The 20,740-nt window shown below is 36.3% G+C and overlaps 2 protein-coding genes and 1 long non-coding RNA gene across 3 annotated transcripts in view; all 3 read left to right on the top strand.

The window, feature by feature from the left end:
• The first annotated feature begins 348 nt into the window (after positions 1 to 348).
• LOC145549413 (programmed cell death 1 ligand 1-like) lies at positions 349 to 5,968 on the top strand. The gene is made up of 6 exons (XM_081601719.1): positions 349 to 1,182; positions 2,976 to 3,293; positions 3,373 to 3,636; positions 4,005 to 4,127; positions 4,259 to 4,313; positions 4,745 to 5,968. The coding sequence occupies exons 1-6, from the start codon at positions 999 to 1,001 to the stop codon at positions 4,932 to 4,934; spliced, it is 1,134 nt and encodes a 377-aa protein (XP_081457845.1). The 5' UTR covers positions 349 to 998; the 3' UTR covers positions 4,935 to 5,968.
• Positions 5,969 to 6,906: 938 nt separating this feature from the next.
• On the top strand, positions 6,907 to 13,689 carry LOC103456736 (butyrophilin subfamily 3 member A3-like). Its single transcript, XM_008396448.3, has 6 exons — positions 6,907 to 7,397; positions 8,702 to 9,025; positions 9,116 to 9,379; positions 10,165 to 10,252; positions 10,398 to 10,502; positions 10,685 to 13,689. The coding sequence occupies exons 1-6, from the start codon at positions 7,247 to 7,249 to the stop codon at positions 10,836 to 10,838; spliced, it is 1,086 nt and encodes a 361-aa protein (XP_008394670.1). The 5' UTR covers positions 6,907 to 7,246; the 3' UTR covers positions 10,839 to 13,689.
• Positions 13,690 to 14,025: 336 nt separating this feature from the next.
• The window catches only part of LOC145549339 (uncharacterized), a 48,900-nt gene continuing 42,185 nt past the window's right edge, over positions 14,026 to 20,740 (top strand). Inside the window, exon 1 of the long non-coding RNA XR_014085268.1 lies at positions 14,026 to 14,121. This is a non-coding gene — a long non-coding RNA (uncharacterized LOC145549339). The remainder of the gene's footprint in view (positions 14,122 to 20,740) is intronic.

The following is a 20,740-nucleotide window of genomic DNA, read 5'->3' as shown; positions in this document are numbered from 1 at the left end:
TGTCCCATCGGGGTCATGAGGGGAGCTGGAGAAAACATCCTGATGTCAACGGGCGAGAGGCGGGGTCAACCTGGACAGGTTAACCTGGACAGGTGACCTGTTTAGGTCTGTCCATTGCAGACCTGAACATTTCAGCAAACCTCAAATATGAGGCAGAATGATAACGCTTCCCATCCTCCACAGTGACATGTGGTAGTGGCAGCATCAGCTGCTGAGATGTAAGGGAATAAAAATGGAGCTAAATCAGGACAGTCCTGCAAGAAATCATAAGATAATGTAAGATTAGGGTGGAGTGGTCAGCCGTCTACTGGTTGGAAAAACAAGACAAGTTGTAAAGTAATGTTGCTCATGTTCAGGAGGGAAAAATAACAAATCAATACAGAACAAAATGTTTCATCTACTGAGACACAAAGTGAAACTATTAGCAGCTGATGACGCCTCCAGAAAAGAATTAAACTGGCAGCCAGCTGGTTGGGTGGAGCTGTTTCTACTGAAACATAAAACAGAGGCAGCAGAAGGGAGGAAGCAGCAGATAATGGATGAGTGGAGAGTAGTAGGAGAAAGTAGCAGATACAGTAAAAATGGCCCATGTAGTTATTCAACATTATTAAATAAAAGTTTCCTGTAGGCATCAGTGAGGTTCCTCTCTGCTCCACAACCATCATAAGGATAGAATCTAATTCTTAGTTGTAGTTTCATGTTCAGTTTGAAACAGTTCATATTTTACATGTTAATCTAGTTTTTTACAACCTGTTTGGATTTTTAAGAAACAATATAACATTTTCTGTCTGTGTGAAACTGATTCTTTTCTCATGGACATCAAGAAGTAACTTGGACAGAAACAAAAAGGTTTTATTATGATAAGAAGAGCAGTAGGTAAATGTTTTACGACTTTCAGCAGTTGCCTGATTAGTTAGAAATTTATTTTGACTACTCCGACTTCCTGATGTTTTCTTTAGGAGTAGCAAGTCTGGCTGCACTTAACAGGACTTCACACAATGTGGTTCTGCTACATTCTGCACGTCTTTGAGAATCATCAGGTATCAGTCAGTGTGACTCTCCCAGTGAGCATTTCTTATATCCGGATCAGTAAACAGCTGATCATAAACAACAACATGGCAGAGTGCTCTTATTTTAAATTATTTCTGTTTATGTTTTTTCTTCTGTCTGTTTCTGCATCAGGTGAGTTAAACATTTATTGTTCTTTGTTCCTCTGATGTCAACATGAAGAAGTTTTGTTATGATTTTCTTCTGGTTTCCAACCTGATGAACAAAAACCAGGAAGAGAATCACTGATGATGTTTCACAAAACTCAGTGAAAGAAAATATTACCATAAAATAAAGAGATTACTGAAGAAGGATTTATTTCTTACCATCACTTTCTATATTGAGACTGTATTTAAAAACAGTTTTGCTTTATAAAGTAAAGCTGATTTATTTCAGAATATAGACTAAATAACGACGTCGTGCTGGAAGTTTGAATCTGATTGTCATTTAAATTCTCATATTAAGGCCAAAATGAATATGTAGAATTTTCTGCTCTATGGTTTCAATGAAACTCTATTAAATATATATAACACCACATGTTCTAATTCTAATCTAATTCATCCCAAACTGACATAAAACCTTCACACTGCATAGAATCAGAATAAAAACATTTACTCTGTAAACTTGGGTGTGCTCAGTATGTTTTTTCCCTTTTTAATAAATATAGGTTTTTTTCTTTTGACTTCCTATTTTTTTTATTAACATTGAAAATGGGGAACCAGATGTGAGGTTTTCTTCATAATTATTTATATATAATTTAATAACCAGATAAAGATGAAAACATTCATACATTAAAACCTTTAACTTTATACTTTCACTTTAAACAGAAAAAGGTCAAATATATTTCATTTTGGCTCAAAGTCATGAAGTAAAATCAAACTCTGAATTCAGAATGATGATACATTTAGTGTCATTACTTCATTCAAATCTTTAGCATAAAAATAAAAGATTAAAGTCTGAGCTCTTAGTGAAATCTTATCAAACACGACTGAAGACATTTCTCTGTCTAAGGAACTGAAGCAACAGAACCAGTTTTCTCTCATTCATCTAAACTCACAGCTTTACAAACTTTAAATGTTTTACCTTTAAAATTAAATTCTGTTTTCTGATTCATCTGAAGTTATTCCAGCTTGCAGTTTTTGTAAGTATTCTTAATTATTTCACTGAATTAATGTGTTTGAAAACAATGTATGTGTATTGGCTAACATCTTATACTTTAGGCTCCTGGTTGCTGTTGCTTCTGGAAGACTTTGGTTTTACTTGATCTTCATTTGGACTTCAATCACAAAGTCATTAATTTATTCACAATGTCCTTCATTTTCCCATTTAGACCAAAACAGATCAACAAAACCCAAAACCACACATAGTAGAAAACAGTTCACCCCTTCCTCTTAGCAACGCCTAACAGAATGACCTTTGACCTTTTAGTAACCTCTCCCACTTCCCATACTCAGTAATAAAAACCGAATACGCCCCCTAGAGGAGACAAACACAGGAAGACCAGATAAATGGTTCCTACATGTTTCTTTTAGATAATAATAAAACAGAAATTAATGTTTACAAAAAATATGTAGCATCTTTAACATTTCAGCAGTTTTCCTTTTTAAACAAATAAACCAATTATGTTACAATACTGAAATAAACAAATTATCTTTCTTATCACAGGAAGCGCAGCATGTCCAAAACACACGAAGAAGAAACAAGCAGCTCTTCAAAATAAAAGCGCTAATGACCACCAGGTGTCCCTATTGGACCAACGAACAACAGGAAGCATTTTAACCCTTTAGTAACCATTTACACTACAAACAGCCTGGACTGACTGAACGAGAAGCATCTTAGTTATTTAATGATTATGAAGCTGATTTGGTGACAGAAAAATCTAAACATGAAATCTGATCTGAAGTTAAAATATTTCCTTCCTGCTGCAGATCCAGAGGTTTCCTGTGTTTTCAGACAGAGCTGCTTGTTACCCTGTCAGATCCAGCTTGGCTCTGATCCACTCATCCACTGGTACCAAGTGTCAGCTGGAGATCTTCTGGTTCACTCCTACTATAATGGCAGAGACCAGCTGGATCACCAGAAGCAGAACTTTCAGAACCGGACGTCACTGATCCTGGATCAGATCTCCAGAGGAAACGCCTCCCTGCTGCTGAAGGAGGTGAAGATTCAGGATGAGGGAAGATATAAATGTTACACCAGCACCAGCACAGGATATAAAGACTCATTTATAAACCTGAAGACAGAAGGTAGAACTGAATATTATCTATTTACAGCTGAATTTCTTTGGTGTTGCAGGGTTTTTAATGCATTTCCTTCTGTTTTCAGCTCCAGTCTCTGACATCAGGATCCATCAGGATGGAAACAAGATCACCTGCAGCTCAGAGGGGATCTACCCTCAACCCGAACTCACCTGGTCCACTGAGCCTCCATCCAACACGGCTCTGAATGAAACTACCATCCATCAGACTGAAGATCAGCTTTACAACATCAGCAGCTTTTTGATGGATCCAAATAACGAGACGGATCTGATCTACAGCTGCAGCATCAGAACCAGGAGCAGCAACAGGACAGAAACTTTAATAAAACCAGGTGAGAAAACTGTGAAGAACAACTACTGATGTTTGTTTAAATGTATAATATCACAATTATTTTCAGAATCAGATTAAATCTGTATTTTCTTTTCTCTGATAAAAAAAACTGGTTAGAATCTCAGCTGTGGAAAATTATTCTGAAGGATAAGTTTTATCTCCTAACATTACAAATCTAAAAACAGAAACAAGTGAATTAGAATACAGTACACGTTTTATTTCCAACATATAAGTGAAGGCATTCCTTTACTTTTTCATATAATAAATATTATTTTCTCATCTGTGAAACAGTCTAATAACCTCACTGTCCTGCTGCATTATGGCTAAATCACACAGTAACATTAAACTTTTCCATCTCTTTTTATGCAGAATCTTCACAGAAAGATGCAGATTCACCCTGGGAGCTGATTGGTGGTTTGATTGCAGCAGCAGCAGTTATAGTGGCAGTAATAATCATTATAGGAGTGGTAGTCTGGTGTAAATGTAAAAAAGGTAAAGCTACTTTCTATGTTCTCTTTTAAATTTACTGCTGTTTTCTCTAAGCTAAATATTTCTCTAGTCCTTACCAAAACAAGCCATTTATTCATGTCTATGTCTGCTTTATTATTACATCCAACTTAAAGATAAAAAGGATGAAAGTGGAACAAAATCAGCATTAGATGGAAAACCTCAAAGTCAGTAAGTAAACAATCAAAACTCAGTGTTGTGGATAAAAGACTTTTTTAAATGTTTAAAGTTAATATTTGTCACTTTACTGAGAAACCAGGATTTTCATTAACATTATATATTTTACTATCAAGTGAAAATTATATCTTGATCCATGTTAATTCATTTTCTCCCAAATATTTTCTACAAGAACAAAGAAAAGTTTAATATTTTGTTGTAACAATCAGGATTGTTTAAAGGAAAACTAACATAATTTAATCTCCTTTAAATTCACAAAGCAAATTAAAATGTAAAAAATAAATAAATAAATTCAGATAATGATCATAGTGATGGGAGTGAATAAATAAGGTAATTATCACATTTTTATTTGGTCTTTAGAAATATGACTTTGTTCTAAAGAACAAAATATAAACTAAACTGTGTGATGGTGAATTTTGTTGCAGGGAGATGAAGCTGATCCCTTCAAACTGTAACACAGGAGGATCTGACAGTAAACCAGAATCAGGGAAACAGGAACATAAAGAAGAATCGGTCACAGAGGAAGACAGAGTGAAGGGCCCCTTGATAAATCAGAAAAATAAAGACAAATCGGTCACTGAGGAACCCATGAAGACAGAGGAAACACATCCATGATTCCAGATGTGCTGCAGCTGTGAGGGGGAGGAGCCTAAAGGAAGAGAAAGGAGGAAAAATGACTGGAAACAAGACAAGAAAACACAACAATGATCCAAAACATGAAGAATCAGCTGAACACAAAATGACACAGAACTGAAGTTCATGACAGCAGAGAGCTGGACGATAATGAAACTTTGATGAACTTCAAGAACTTCAGTTGAAGGAAAAGAGATAAAAACTGTAAATTAATATTATATTATGTTGAAGAGCTTTATTTTTTTCTGCCTTGAATATATGTTTTTAATAACAAAGTGTTAAATTGCTTAATTCACTCAGAGACGTTTTTTATTTGCCCAGTTTAGGAAGCATTTTCATAATTAATAAATGTGATCACATATTGATATTCATCAATAAGTAAGATTTTATTATGTTTAGGAGAAATAAATTAACATTGATCTCAGATTTGTCTCAGTCAGATTGGCAATATGTCATTAATGATGTTTTTGAACCAAATTAATTTTATCGTTTGATATTTGTAATTACACAAGGAAGTTTAACAAAATCCTCTGACATGTTTTAATCAGATAAAAGTCAAATTTATCACTTTAGCTGCTTTTTAAAAATGGGAATTATGAGACATAAAAAGGGATTAAAAAGAAAATAAAGGTAATATTGATTTAATAACTTTCATACCACAGAAGTTCCTAAAATATAAGTTTTATACATTAAATGCTTATGATGAAGGAAATGTCTGATAAAATGTTGTTTGTTGTATAAATACGGTGCTGAAATGGATTATGAGAAACTTATTTTCTGGACATTTATTGCAGCTTATTCTGTTGCTTCAGGTTTATAGTTTTTTTTTAATTTACAACAAGGTGCTTTGAGATTAAAAGAACCACAAAGATTAAATTATAACCTGAAATGTGTAAATATGCAACGGTTGTTTCATTATGATCGTGTTTGTATTGGTTTATTGTTGAGTTTTTACATTCATATGGAAAAATGTTTGATATGCTAGATTTAATTAAATAAATTCAAATTGAATTGAATATATCTGAGATAATAATGTTTTATAGTCATTTATGACGTGTGAACAGCTGGATCTGCTCTGTGCCTTCAGAGCTGGACGGCAGCCTGTGAGGCCCAAACTGCTCTTCTCTTCTTTTATCAATGGTAGGTTTAAATGTGACCTCCAGGGGGCGCTGTCCGTCATATCACTGGCCTTGATTTTCATTTCTTTACCTCCAAATGTGAATTTATAGTTCAGGCAGAATAAAATTTTTGATTGTGTTTGTTTAATCTCCGATCTCCGTGGAAACAGAGTCAGATTATAAATCAGATGAAAAACTTTATAGAATCTGTGGAAAACAGAAACAGAATCATCTGAAGATTAACTGAACATCCATCAGAGCTAAAAAAAAAAAACATCAAACAGAAACTCATCTAGAAATGAAATAAATATGTCCGACTTTATTAACCTGATTTCCAGTTTCTCCTGCTACAGCTAAAGTATGTAACTTTTATTTTTAAAAAGATAAATAAATAAGAAAAAAAGTGTTTTACATATTTGTGAAATCTGTCAATATGTTGACAGTGCAGCATAAGATGGATAATCTGTGAAAAAGTCTGACTTCTCTGCCTCAGTTATGAAACCCCAGGATCTTTTATTCCAGATTATAATTATTCACCTGGATTTTAATCCCTGAATGTTCTTCATCTCATTAGACAGGATCTCAGCCCGGCTGGGTTTTGGTCAAAGACACGTTTAAATGTGTGTTGATGGAATTCTCCAAACCTGCAGCCAGAACCTCCAAGTTCACTGAGATCCGATCAGAATCGAACCGGTTCTGGAGGCTAAAGCAGCTTCAGATCCGGTTCTAGAGGCTAAAGCAGCTTCAGATCCGGTTCTGGAGGCTAAAGCAGCTTCAGATCCGGTTCTGGAGGCTAAAGCAGCTTCAGATCCGGTTCTGGTGAAATCAGCCAGATGCTCCACATGCAGGTCAGTTATTCTGTCGGATTATTATAGATGAAAATAGACTCAAACTCGTCAGTTTGAATTCATCCCTTCAGATCGGATCAGGAGAACCTTCATCAGAACAAGCCGACCCGTTTGGTTCACCAGAACTCCTCAGTGATCAGGATTTCAGTTCTGATCAGATCCGTATGATCACATCAGAACATGCAGATCATGAGAGGAACTTGATCAGCTTGTTTTGAACCTTCAGGCAGATCATCGGTTAGTTCAGATCATTTTCTTTAACGAACTGAACTTCCTGTTGTTGCTTCCTTGGAGCTGTGATGTCGGCGAATTACTGGGAATTCTGACAATGTGGCGTCTCAACATTCTGCATGTCGGTTTTATTGACTCTCATGAAGCTGATCAGAGTAAACAGCTGATCCTGAACATGGCAGACAGATCCGTCCTTAAAACCTTCCTGGTTCTGGTTCTGGTTCCTCTGCTGGCCGTTTCTGCAGCAGGTGAGTCAAAAATATTTATAATATTCTTATTCTGATGTTTGTTGTATTTTTCTGAACAAACGCCAGGAAACAGAAACACTGGCGATGTTTCACTGACAGGAAATGAAATCAGGATTTCTCTCATAACTCCTGAGTTACTGAATTCAGACTGTAGAGATTAAAACTAGAAAACTTAATAAAGTAAAGCTGATTTTAAACACACAGTGTTTTATCAGCTGGAGGTTCTGATCATGTTGTGTTTTAATTAAAATCTTCTTCACCAGAATAAAAAATCAAACTCTACACTTTATGTTTTTCTATATTTGAGTTTTTTAGGCGTATGTCTCTTTCTTCTAGTCAAAGTAACGTTTGTTTGGCTTCAGTTTATTTATTTGGCGCTGCATCATAACATAGTTCATCTGGAAACTTCCTGTTAGTTTATTGGAAACTGATATGAAGGATCTGGATGTGACGTTTCCTACATTTGAAGATTTATGTAAATTATTTTTTAAGCTGTTAAAGATGAAAACATTTGCGACCTTAAAGCTTCAGAGGGGAGTTTTTCCTTTACATGTTTAATTTAATTATTTCATAAACCATGAAGGGAAATTAAACTCAGTGGCTTCAGGAACATCAGTTATTGATCATTAACTGATTCGGCTTTTTACTGTCAAAAATGAATTTATGAGCTCAGGTTCATATTTTATGAAACGTGACAAGAAGCCGTTTCTTCTGTGTGTCAAAGTTGGAGGGAAGAAGCAGCAGAACCAGTTTTCTGTTTACAAGCTGCTGAGTTAAATCCTGCAGGCCTGGAAACAAACGAGTTTAAAATGTTCCTTCAATCAGCTCTCTGCCTAAAAACGGCTCAGAAATACTGAACTAGATTAGGGCTACTTACTTCTTTGTAATTGTTAAAAGAACATTTCAGAAAATTGAGTCATTTTGTTGATTAAATTTTGTTAGTTTTGCCTAAAGTTGATCAGGTATTTTTATGATTCCTTTTCCTTCAGTCTCAGCCGATGGAGAGAAAAAGTTTAAAGTTTTTCTGCCTTGAAGACGGAGGATGACGCACTGATTGTTTACTCTGACTTCAGGATTTTAAAGCATTTTCCTTTAAAGGAGTGGCCTAGTTAAAGCAGCAGGTCCCCCAGGCTAAAACTGCTGATATAAGGACTCTGTGGCTCCTCGGTGTTCAGCACCATCTTTGTTATTTAATGACTGAAAAATGATTTGATGAAAGTATAACCTAAAAAATACAAAAATTTAATTTGAAGGATTTATTATAAATTTTCCTGATTTAAAGTTTCATCTGCTTCCTGTTGCAGATCCAGATCCAGTTTCCTGTGTTTTCAGACACAGCTGCCTGCTGCCCTGTCAGTTCCAGTCCGGCTCTGGACCGGAAATCCGCTGGTCCAACCCGTCATCAGCTGGAGAGCTTCTGGTTCACTCCTACTATGACGGCCAGGACCAGCTGGATCAGCAGAACCAGAACTTTCAGGGCCGGACGTCACTGTTTCTGGATCAGATCTCCAGAGGAAACGCCTCCCTGCTGCTGAAGGAGGTGAAGATTCAGGATGAGGGAAGATATAAATGCAACATCAGCACCAGCACGGGATATAAAGACTCATTTATAAATCTGAAAATAAACGGTAGAAACACTTTATTACATACATTTCATGTTTTACAGATGATTTTCTTTGGTGCTGCAGGTTTTGATGCATTTTTTTTTCTGTTTTTAGCTCCAGTCTCTGACATCAGGATCCATCAGGATGGAAACAGGATCACCTGCAGCTCAGAGGGGATCTACCCTCAACCTGAACTCACCTGGTCCACTGAGCCTCCATCCAACACGGCTCTGCAGAACAGAACCACAGTCCATCAGACTGAGGAGAAGCTTTATGACATCAGCAGCTCTCTGACGGGTCCAGATGGTTCTGATCTGACCTACAGCTGCAGCATCAGAACCAGGAGCAACAGGAAGACAGAAACCCTTAAAAAAGGAGGTGAGGAAAATAATTAAACATCTATCCACTTTCTTACACCCTTGTCCCTCAGTGGGGTCAGAGGGTTGCTGGTTCCTCTCCAGCTGACGTTATGGGCGAGAGGCAGGGTCACCCTGGACAGGTCGCCAGTCTGTCACAGGGCAACACAGAGACACACAGGACACACAACCATGCACACACACACCTAGGGACCATTTAGACAGACCGATCAACCTGACAGTCATATTTTTGGACTGTGGGAGGAAACTGGAGTAATAATTCTTACACCGGGTACTCCAGAGTAACTGGAGTACCTGGAGAAAACCCACGCATGCACAGGGAGAACATGCAAACCCCATGCAGAAAGACCTGGGAATCGAACCTAGAACCTTCTTGCTGCAAGGCAACAGCTCTACCAACTGCGCCACTGCGCAGCCCATAACATAATTTTCATGAATTCTTCCATTTTACGACAGACTAAAATAAATATTTCATTTGTAGAAACTGGTTTGAATCTACAGAAATGTAGTTGAGATTCTAACAGTTTAAAAAGTGGAGGGATTAGTTGATTAGTTTTTTATCTTCCTGGGATGCAGATCAAGAAACAACTAAATGATGAATGAAAACAGTTTTATTTCAGATCCAGACGTCACGGCCTGATAATGTTTCCTCCTGATCAGAGGAACTGAAATCATTTCTCTGTGCTGCTGCAGAGCCGCGTGAAGTTCAAACCTTTTCTGTTACTTATGAAACAAAGTGAGTTCTAAAGGATGCAGACAGTCAGTGTTTCTCCTCTTCCTCTGCAGAATCAGCAGGAGGTAAAACCTGGAAGGTGATTCTGGGTCTGATTGGACCAGCAGCAGCAGGAGCAGCAGCCGCTTTTTTAAAGAAAAAGTAAAACTTGATTATGTCTCCTCTTTTCAGTTTACTGCATAAACTCTGCTTCTGTTGACGCTTCTTCAGAAGATCAATACTTATCTTGTCTAGAAGAAAACAGTTCATGGATTCATCATTTCCTGTCTTTGTTTTGTTGTTGCAGGTGTAAGAAGGATGGAAACAAGGAGAAGGGTGATGAGAAGAAGAAGAGCAAGGACTCAAAAAAAGGAGAATCAGAAACATTTGGAAATTTTAGTGAAGAGTCAGAGTAAGTAAAGCATCAAAAACTCTAAGCAAACTTTTTTCTTTGCATACTTAAAGTGAATGTTTAGTTATAACTTAAATAAAGACTGAAAGAAAGTAAGATGAGAAAAAAGATAGCATTTTATTTAGTTTTTGGAACAATTACTTTTCTTTTAACTGAACCGTCTGTGATGGATTTTATTGCAGCTCAGTTGACTTTAAGCCTTCTAGAGCAATAAAGATGATAAAGGATGACATAAAAGGAGAATTTGATAAAGTAAAGATGAGCGTGACCACGGAGGAACCAGAGAGCGCTGCAGCCATTACAGATGAGCTGCAGCAGCGAGGGGGCGGAGCCTAATGGATGAGCTGCAGCTGCGAGGGGGCGGAGCCTAATGGATGAGCTGCAGCTGCGAGGGGGCGGAGCCTAATGGATGAGCTGCAGCTGTGAGGGGGCGGAGCCTAATGGATGAGCTGCAGCTGTGAGGGGGCGGAGCCTAATGGAAGCTGGAGGAGAGGAAAATGACATGAATCCACAGTGATATTGATTAAATATCTTTCAGGTTCTAAAACTATTAAAAGGTTTTTCTAGAGGAAATGTCTAATTGAAACTGGTTTGTTGCTTCCTTTTACTTTTACCTTTTTTTCTGAGCGTTTATTGCAGCATGAAGATGAGACGTTTATTCTGTTTCAGCTTTAAGTTTCTAATTGTTTGAGATAAACTGGTTTATTTTGTGAAGTTTAATTTTTATTTTTCAAAATAATATTAATATGACATTTTGGGGTTTTTTCTAGTTAGTCACAATAACACAGTAAAGTTTTGAGATGATAAAATCATTTTATTGACAAACAAAAATATTGAGGTTTTGTTTAAAGTAACAACAAATTTCTAGATGTGAAAATTGTGCAAAAGTCAACATTTATGTCAAATATTTTACTTTTCCTCAGTTGTGGTGAAAACAGATCTTAGTTCATGAATTTAATTAGCACAAATAAAACAAGTTGCTTTGAAAAGAAATGATGAAATTATAATCTAAAGCTAAATGTGTGAAGATGCTCCTTTTGTTTCATTATTCAAGTGTTTGTGTGGATTTATTATTGTTGAGTCTAAAGTTAGTGATGGTCCATTTATATGTCTGAGAGATGAAAGTGTTTTATGATGTGTGAACGAGCAGGACGGGAGCCTGTGAGGTCCAAATCAGGTCCCAGCCTCTGTAACAAACATCTACTGTATATAGATCTGCATCATAAACAGATCCATGATCCATAAAAATAATCCATACCTGGTCTCACCTGTCACCACACAGTGACAGTTTAACAAATATGTAAAAATGATGAAACAAAAAATAGTTTTTATAAAAGTTACACATCTAGTTGGAAAAGTTCTGCTAAATTCACATAATTCAAGGCTCAAAACCTGAAAAACAGATTCAGGAAAATGAAGCTTCAGTCTTTCTACAGGTTTTCCTTCAGGTTTGAACTTGATGCCAGTTAATAAAGTTCCTTCACGCTGATCCAAATCCCAATGCAGAGCTTTAATCTCTGCTCCAATCTGAACTGTGCATCAGTGAGGAAATCTTTCATTCCTGAGGATCTGCTCCAACATGTCGGCTCAAACGTTAACATTTCGGTTCAGTTCTCCTCGTGCTGCTCAGTCGGGTAACAGGAAGACGATAAAAACGTCTCTGACTTTCCTGGTTTTCACGAGTTTCTGGAAAATATGTGAGTTTTGGTAACTTTTCTCTGTGTTTTACACTTTTTTATTTGTTAGCACCTTTGTGTTATACTTTTATAAAATGAGATGTTGGAAAATCCTATTGTTTTGTTATGACGTGTCAGAGAGGTGGAGGAAACAAAATTATTCTAAAGGTTGCATTGAAAGTCCAATAAAGTGCCAACTTTGCATTAAAGTGTCATTATTTACTGAATGACGCTTCCTGACAATCATAGACGTTCATAAAGACTCGTTCATGCTGGTGACAGCATCATGTCAGTCTGTCAGTCTGTTTTAGGATGAACGTGTTCAGACAGACAGACTCATTCATGCTAGCAGCTGTTTTTATTTCCCTCCGTTTGTGTGATTAAAATTGTTGTTCTCCTTTTCGTTCAGGACTTTTTTAAAATTCGTTACCAGAACAACAAGCTGTTATAATCTACTTTCTGAAGGCCTCAGATGGCCTTTAGTTATCGCTATGGCGACCGCTCTCACACCAAGATAAACTCATAGAGAGCTTTAAGACGTGTTTTCTTCAGTTTTGTGTTCAGTCTTGTTAAAATTGATTTTACATTTCCAAATGTCCAAAGATGATAGAAAAAACACAACCAGGGTGTCCCAACATTTTTCACATGATTTTCAGATGAAAATATTTCCTCCCAAACTGTTAAACTACAGAAACAAATTTATTTCAGCCAAACAATTTCCATCCCCACTGAGGTGAACATGACAGAAAATCATAAAAACATTCATTCCTTTGTGTTAATGTGTGACTGAACTGGAAACCTTTCAAAACTAATTTCAATATTTCATTCCTATATTTATTTATCTTTAAATATGTTGGATACAATCTAATATTTAAGTGTGATATCAATCATTACAACATTATGACTCCTCTAGTGATGAAGAAAACAGTTAAAAATAAATGTTTATTATCTTATTCTCAGTGGAATAAAGTGAAGTTTTTAACCCTCAACAACTGAAGCAGCATTTATATGTTGAATGTCACTGATTTACTAAATCTAAATTCTCATTTATAGTGAATGTTTGGAGTTTGCGGTCAGGACTCCGTAGTTCTGTTTCGTTGGAAAATACATTTTGGGAATGTTTTTCTTTGGACACTTCCTTAAACTTAAAATAATGCTGTAGATGTAACTCTAACAGATTGTACTGGATCTGGAAGATGATCTCTAACTGAGCTGCACTGAAGAAAGCTTAGAAAATTTATTTATTTTCTATTTTTAGAGGGAAACTGGAATTAAACTCACTAGAGTAACTTCATGGCAACAAGTTAAATCCTACAGGATGAGATTAACCTCAGATCAATGAAGGACTGTAGATAAAACTGACTGATGAGGCCATTAGTGACGTTTGTCTTACTGAACATGTCATCTGATTGTTTGCAGCCTTTGTGTCATGATGTTTCTACACAGATCCATGTTTATAATCTTATCTGTTGTTGTTATATGACTTCTGAATAAAATGTTTCTCTGTTTTTGCTGCCGTCTTGGACTCTAATCAATCAATCAAATTTTATTTGTGTAGCACATTTCAGCATCACAGCATTTCAAAGTGCTTTACATGATTAAAATAAAAACAGCATGTGACAGTGAATAAACAGAAAGACAAAGAGCATTTTTATTTAAAGAAAAACGGTTAAAAAAGATAGAAACATTAAAACCCGCACCCCTTGTAGGACTTCAGTTAATTGTCTCTCACCTCAGTTTTAGTCAAGATGTCATTCAACAAGGATTCTCACACCCCTAGATATAGATTCGTTTAACTGGGACGTTTTCTGGGGGGACTTTACATAGACAGTGTGAAAGAGAAATAAAACGAAGTTAATAACTGGATGAAAAGTAAAGATAAAAACATTAAAAACATCAAAGACATCAAAACCCGCAATTCAGCCATAAGCAACTCTAAACAGGTGGGTTTTAAGTTCCCCTCATTTATTCATCAGAAACCAGTCTGATGAATCCGACTGACATTCCTGTAGCAAAATATTACACAATGTAACAAGTTTTATCATTTCATTCAGAACAGAAGCAAAAACCAACCTCATGTATTTTGGTGATCAATGTTTCACTGTTAGAAAGATGAAGAAGGCATTTAAATCTTAGTTGCTTTATTTAAAGAACAAAGTATTTATACAATAACAGAACATTATGTAAAAATCTTCCAACAGAAATGAAGATCGTGGCATCAATAAAGATTCTGAAAAAGTTTAGCTGGTAGAAAATAAATGTTTAGCTGCGCCCCCTGCTGGGCAGAACATGAAACATACAGTAAAATCTTAAATACATGCAAATATAAGGAAAGAATTAAAAAAACATGAACATAAAACTACATCAAAGCTCATGGATCATGTTGACGGTAAAACATGGTGAGAATTAACACCAAACCAGTCTGAATGAATGAAAGGTTTAAAGCTGCGGAGCTTCACTTTCCTCCATTTTCTTCTTGTAGAGCCTCATAAATCCAGCTGCTGCTGCTGCAACCACAACACAAACCACCGTCCGTCTGACGAGCTCAGAAACCACCAGATTCTCTGAAACCAAAGAAGGTCAGGAGTTTAGCTTAGACTCTAACTTTTTACCAAACTCTGTAGCTTTCGGTGTTCTTCTAAATCTGCTCCTTAGTCGCATCTTTTCGGGGTTGGTACTGCCTCTAGTGGCGAGGGGTGGTAACACAACTAACGTAATTACATTACTAAATCAGAATACCACAAAGTCTTTATTAATTATTATTAATTTTTCATTCTCTTAAGAATGTAGAGCTAATTAAATGATCTAAAGACCTTAAAGTGGTTCCAGTTTCTCTCGATGGCCAAACTGTTGAAACTGTGGCAGATTTTAAATACCTTGTGTCGTTCCTGGACAGTCAGCTCAACTTTGCTGAAAACACTGACTATATTTTGAAAAACTGTTCTCAGAGACTCTACCTTTTAAGAAGACTTAGTGATCTTGGGGTGACCCAACTAGAGTCTAGTTGGGTCACCTATGTCTTGAATTTTGAAAAAATAAATCATTTTATCACGAAAGAAGGGTTCAGTGAATGCACATATGAAACTGGTGGTACTTCAAAAAAGGTTAAGAACCTCTGGTTTAGCTGGTTTAGAACATTAGATTTGTACCATCTAATGAAGCTTAAACCTGAATTACCTCCAGTCCTCCTCAGATAGAGGTGAGTTATAATCGTCTCCTCATCATCACTGAGCTCACAGCTGTAAACTCCCTCCTGATCTGTGGTCAGATCCTGTAACGTGAGGCTGCCGGACGCTGAAACACTCCTCACATGTTTCCTCCAGTCCTCTGAGACGTTGTAGATGTTTCTGTCAGTCTTGGTCAGGATGATCTGACTGTGGTTGAACCTCCAGACCAAACTGGAGGCAGAAATGTTGAAGGAAGAGCAGCAGATTGTAACCTGAGAACCTGAGAAACCCACAGAGGCTGAAATGGAAAATAAAAATGAGTTCATGATTTCTAGACTTTAATGAGAAAGATTGAAGCTTTAACATTTAGAGAGAAATCAGCAGAGAAATCTTTAATAAATAAGGTGTTGCATGAACATCAACAATAAAAACATCTGCAGAGCAATTAACTACAAATATTATATAAATCAGCAACAATTTAAAAATGCCTCCATCAATAAACTATATTGAAAGATATTAAAGTATGATGAAGTAAATATTGAAGCAATCTGCATGTTTCATGATGAGGTTTCAAGTAAAAGTCAAATTAAGTTAAATGAAATGAGAGCTTTCTGTCCATCTGCTGACCGGGTTCAGTTAAAGTTGTTCTCCTCTGGTTCCTCCTGGTTCTGATGCTGCAGCTGTAGATCAGATCCGTCTCGTTATCTGGACCCGTCAAAGAGCTGCTGATGTCGTAAAGCTGATCTTCAGTCTGATGGATCCTGGTAGTTTCATTCAGAGCCGTGTTGGATGGAGGCTCAGTGGACCAGGTGAGTTCAGGTTGAGGGTAGATCCCCTCTGAGCTGCAGGTGATCCTGTTTCCATCCTGATGGATCCTGATGTCAGAGACTGGAGCTGCAGGAGAATCATTACATAAATGCACCATTTTTCAGAAGAAAAACCCTAAAATCAAAGAATAAAAACTCTCAAAATTTGATTTGAATAAAATGTTTTTAAATAAAGTGTCGTACCTTCTACTGCAAGGTGAACAACAAATATATAATATGTGCGAGGTGGAACTACTCCTGTACGTCGAGCTGTTTCCAGACCACTGTGCGGCTCATTTATAAATGGATGACACCTATAACTGCCCTCATCATCAACCTTCACTCCTCTCAGCAGCAGATCGCCGTTTCCTCTGGAGATCTGATCCTCAAACAGAGACGCTCTGGATCTGAAGCTCTCAGAGTAGCTGAAGTTACCACGGTAACACTGTACAATCGGAGACTGTCGACTTCCATACCACCAATATATGGAGTCAATCCTTTCTTTGATCCGACATGGTAAAATGCAGTTCTGGTTGTGAACACAGGACACGCTGGTATCAGGCACTGAAATAAGAGATGAAAACAGATGAAAGTTGAGTTGAATGGTGTTGAGGAGGAAACCCAGATCCTCTGAAGCAGTTTTTCACTGCTGTAAACGACTGGCTGCAGCCACTTATGAAACGACAGAAGTTTATTAATCGTGATGCCATGAATATCTGAAAGCGTTTCGCAAACTGCCTTCCAAAAGCCCTGCAATTTAGAGCATTGCCAGGTGGAATGGAGGAAAGTTCCTTCCTCCATGCCGCATCTAAAACAAAGAGGAGATATATTGGAGTTATATTTATGAAAATTTTGTGGGGTAACATATAACTGATATAAAAAATTTTATTGTAATAGTCTAAATCGAGCATTTAGAGTAGAGGTGAGACCTTCTCTGCACAAATGATTCCATAATTGCCTCTCAATAGATATTCCCAAATCCTTTTCCCTTTTGATTCTGGAACTCTCCATACCAGTTATTATAGTTAAAGTTGACATGAGTGCTGTATTCACCCTTGAGACGATTTTACATGATGGCTGATTGGCATGACACGTTTCCTCAACGGGAGACATGGATGGCAACTTCCAACTTCCTTCCTGATTAGTTCTCATGAAGTCGCAAAGTTGGATGTAGCCAAGGAAATTTTTATTTGACAACTTAAACTTCTTTTAACTGCTGTAGTGACATAAATAGTTCATTTTCGTAGCAGTGCTCCAGTTGGCAAATTCCCTTTTCCTGCCAGGATCTAAAGTTACCAGACTGAAAAATCTTTGGTAGTGGTCCATTTCCCCATAACGGGGTTTTAGGAGAAAGGGAGCCTGCTAACCTAAACGTCTCTTCTTTTATCGCTGTTTCAATTTTGAGCCATGAAAGAGGAGTCTGCAAATCAAACATCTGTGCCAAGAACTTAAACTGAGCCGCATCATAGTACAATTAAGAATTAGGGAGCTTCAAACCTCCATCCTCATACCGGAGCAATAATTCATCCATGCTGACTCTTGGTGGCTTACCATGCCATATACATTTTATAATTGTTTTTTAAGAGAGATAAAGAATGCTGTTGGGATGTGGATTTGGAGTGACTGAAACAAGTACAGAATTCATAAGAATATTCATCTTTATGACATTAATTCTGCCCAGTAATGTGAGATCCATCCATTTTCCTAAATCCTCGCTCACCTTCTGAAGGAAGTTAGCTAAGTTGAGTTTAAAGAGGTTTTTAAGGTTACTATTAACAAACCTCCCTAAATATTTGAAATCCTCAGGAGACCATTTGAAATTAGACAGTTTTTTAACTTTACTGTGGTCAAAAACAGACATCCGTAAAACCTCACTCTTTTCCAGGTTAACTTTGTATCCAGAAAATGATACAAAGTTAACCTGTATTTACTCAGTGACTCCTGAAGGTGACAAAGAGAGCCTTCTGGATTGGTTAAAAATAAAATCATGTCGTCCGCAAAAAGCGAAATGTTGTGTACCAATCTCAAAACCACTAGTATTAGAATTTATTCTAACGGCCTCAGCCAGGGGTTCGATGGCGAGCACAAAGAGGGCAGGACTAACTGGATCTCCCCGTCTGTTGCCTCTATACAGCCAGAATGAATCAGAGGTGATCCCATTGGTGACAACTCTAGCTAGAGGAGATCTATAAAGAGATTGTATCAAATTGACAAAGACAACACCAAGCCCAAATTTCCTTTAGAAATTGGGGCCTTAAGAAATGTTGCCTAACAACCATATCGAAAGCCTTTTCGGCATCAAATGATGCAGCTATACTTGGTATCTTTTTTTGTCAGCAATATGTATCATGTTAAACAATCGTCTCAAATTATTAGAGGAAAATGTATTTAGAATAAACCCAGTTTGATTGGGGTTGATCAGTAAGGGTAGATACCTTTCCAATCTTTTTGCTATCATTTTTGTAACTAATCTATAATCGGTATTGAGGAGTGAGATTGGTCTATAAGAAGAACATTTTAGAGGATCGTTCCCCTTGTTATAGATGACTGTTATAGCAGCTTGAGCAAAGGAGTCTGGAAAACCCCCTTCTCTTCTACCTTGCTCGAGAACATCCATCAAAAGTGGTGCTAGAAGGTCTAGGAATTCTTTGTAAAACTCGGATGGAAAACTATCCTCACCAGGGGATTTATTTCCTGGGAGTGACTTGATAACATGGAGTAATTCCCCCCTAAGAAAGGTTTTGTCTAAGTTATCCTGCCCTCCTCTGATAAGCAAGGCAAACCAACGCAGGATAAAAAGGACTTGATTTCATATAAATCCCCCTGAGATTGTGATGTATAAAGATCTGAATAGTACTTTTTAAAGGCCTCATTGATTCCTCCGGGATTAAACGTTGTAACTTTTTGGGGGTTTTCAGTAGCGTTAATTGTTTGTTTGGTTTCCTCAGTTTTAAGTTGCCATGCCAATACTTTCTGCCTTTTCTCCAGGTTCATAAAATTGTTGTTTGGACCTGATTATTGCTCTCTCTGCTTGATATGTATTCATAGTGTTGTGTTTTAGTTTCAGATTCACCAGTTCTCTGTTCATGTCCTTAGTTGGGGCAATTTGGTTTGTTTTCTCCAGGTCAGAAATTTGTCTTTCTAAAGTATTAAGCTCAAAGTTATACTTATTCTTTATTCTGTTAGTATATTATATCATTTGGCCCCTCAGAAATGCTTTTAATGTTTCCTAAGAAATAAAAATATTTGGAGTGGATGGTCTATTTGTTAAAATGAGAAAATGAATTTGTTCCCTAATAAGTACAGAATTCAGTTTGTATTAAGAGGGTAAGATTGAGCCTCCACCTGTACTTTTCTTCTACCCTGTCAGGGACGGACAAAACTGAGTTAGATTTAAAAAGTTTTAAATTACCCAGGAAAATAAGTATCTCTAGGTGTTTTGACTAAAGACCTGGGATTAATTATTCATTTATGTAGAAGAAGAATAATTGATCTATTTTTCCTGATGTGAGGTGCGTATCTGGATCTATAACAGAGATAATTGCACTTGTAGCACGACAACTATTATAAACCTTTAGTTATTAACCTTTAGCTTATTTAAAACTAGAGGACAAAATAACTCAGTATTTTACCAAACACATTATAAAATATGTAAAATACAAAGCTTTAATGAAGTACTTGGCTAAAGGTTGTCAATAAATGTAGCCTGATAAAAGAAAAAGGGATGCAGTGCTTTGCTACTCTGACAACTAGATGAACAGGTCAGGAAAAAAGTTAATTCAGAAAAATATCAAGGGAAAGGAAAACAGTTCAGTTATGCTAGTTATGCTTTGACAACCTTAACATGTAGATATGGTGAGAAATTCTGTGTTTCAGTTCCGTCAGAAAATAAAAAAGGCGACTTAAACACCAACTCTGACTGATCATCAGCTGAGCAGGTGTGTGATTATCTAATAGCAGCGGTAGCTAAGCTACCACAGCGATCACTTATTAATAATCGCAAAATAAACATCAAGCCATGAAAACGGGAAACTTTAACATACTGAATATTCTGATTTCTGTGTAGGAAAATTATTATTAAACAATCACAACAATAATATTAAATTATAATAAATGTATGTTATTATATTATTACAACTATTGTTATCAATAGTAATAATTATAATTATCAACATAAATAATCCATCCATCCATTTTCTAACACCAGGAGGGGTGCTGGTGCCCATCTCCAGCAAACGTTTATTAATTAATTTATTATTATTGTTAATAATTAGTGTGATTAATTATAATCATTTTAGTATTATAAAATGATCATAATTTTATAATACTATAAAATATTATAATACTACAGTATTATAGTATTATGCTATAGTATAATACTGTACTATAGTATTATTTACTATATTATCACAATATATTATATATTATATTGTGACTATATATATAGTATATTATATTTGTATTAATATAATATACAAATTATATTAGTAAATTATTACTAATATAATTATATAATTATTAATAATTATATTACTATAAGTAACATAGTAATATAATTACTATATCACTAAGTATCATATTAGTGTATA

Source organism: Poecilia reticulata, chromosome 20 (genome assembly GCF_904066995.2).
Source record: "Poecilia reticulata chromosome 20, P_reticulata-male-v2, whole genome shotgun sequence".
NCBI lineage: Eukaryota > Metazoa > Chordata > Actinopteri > Cyprinodontiformes > Poeciliidae > Poecilia > Poecilia reticulata.
The sequence above is the reverse complement of the archived record's forward strand: the minus strand, read 5'-3'. Positions and strand labels throughout refer to the sequence as shown.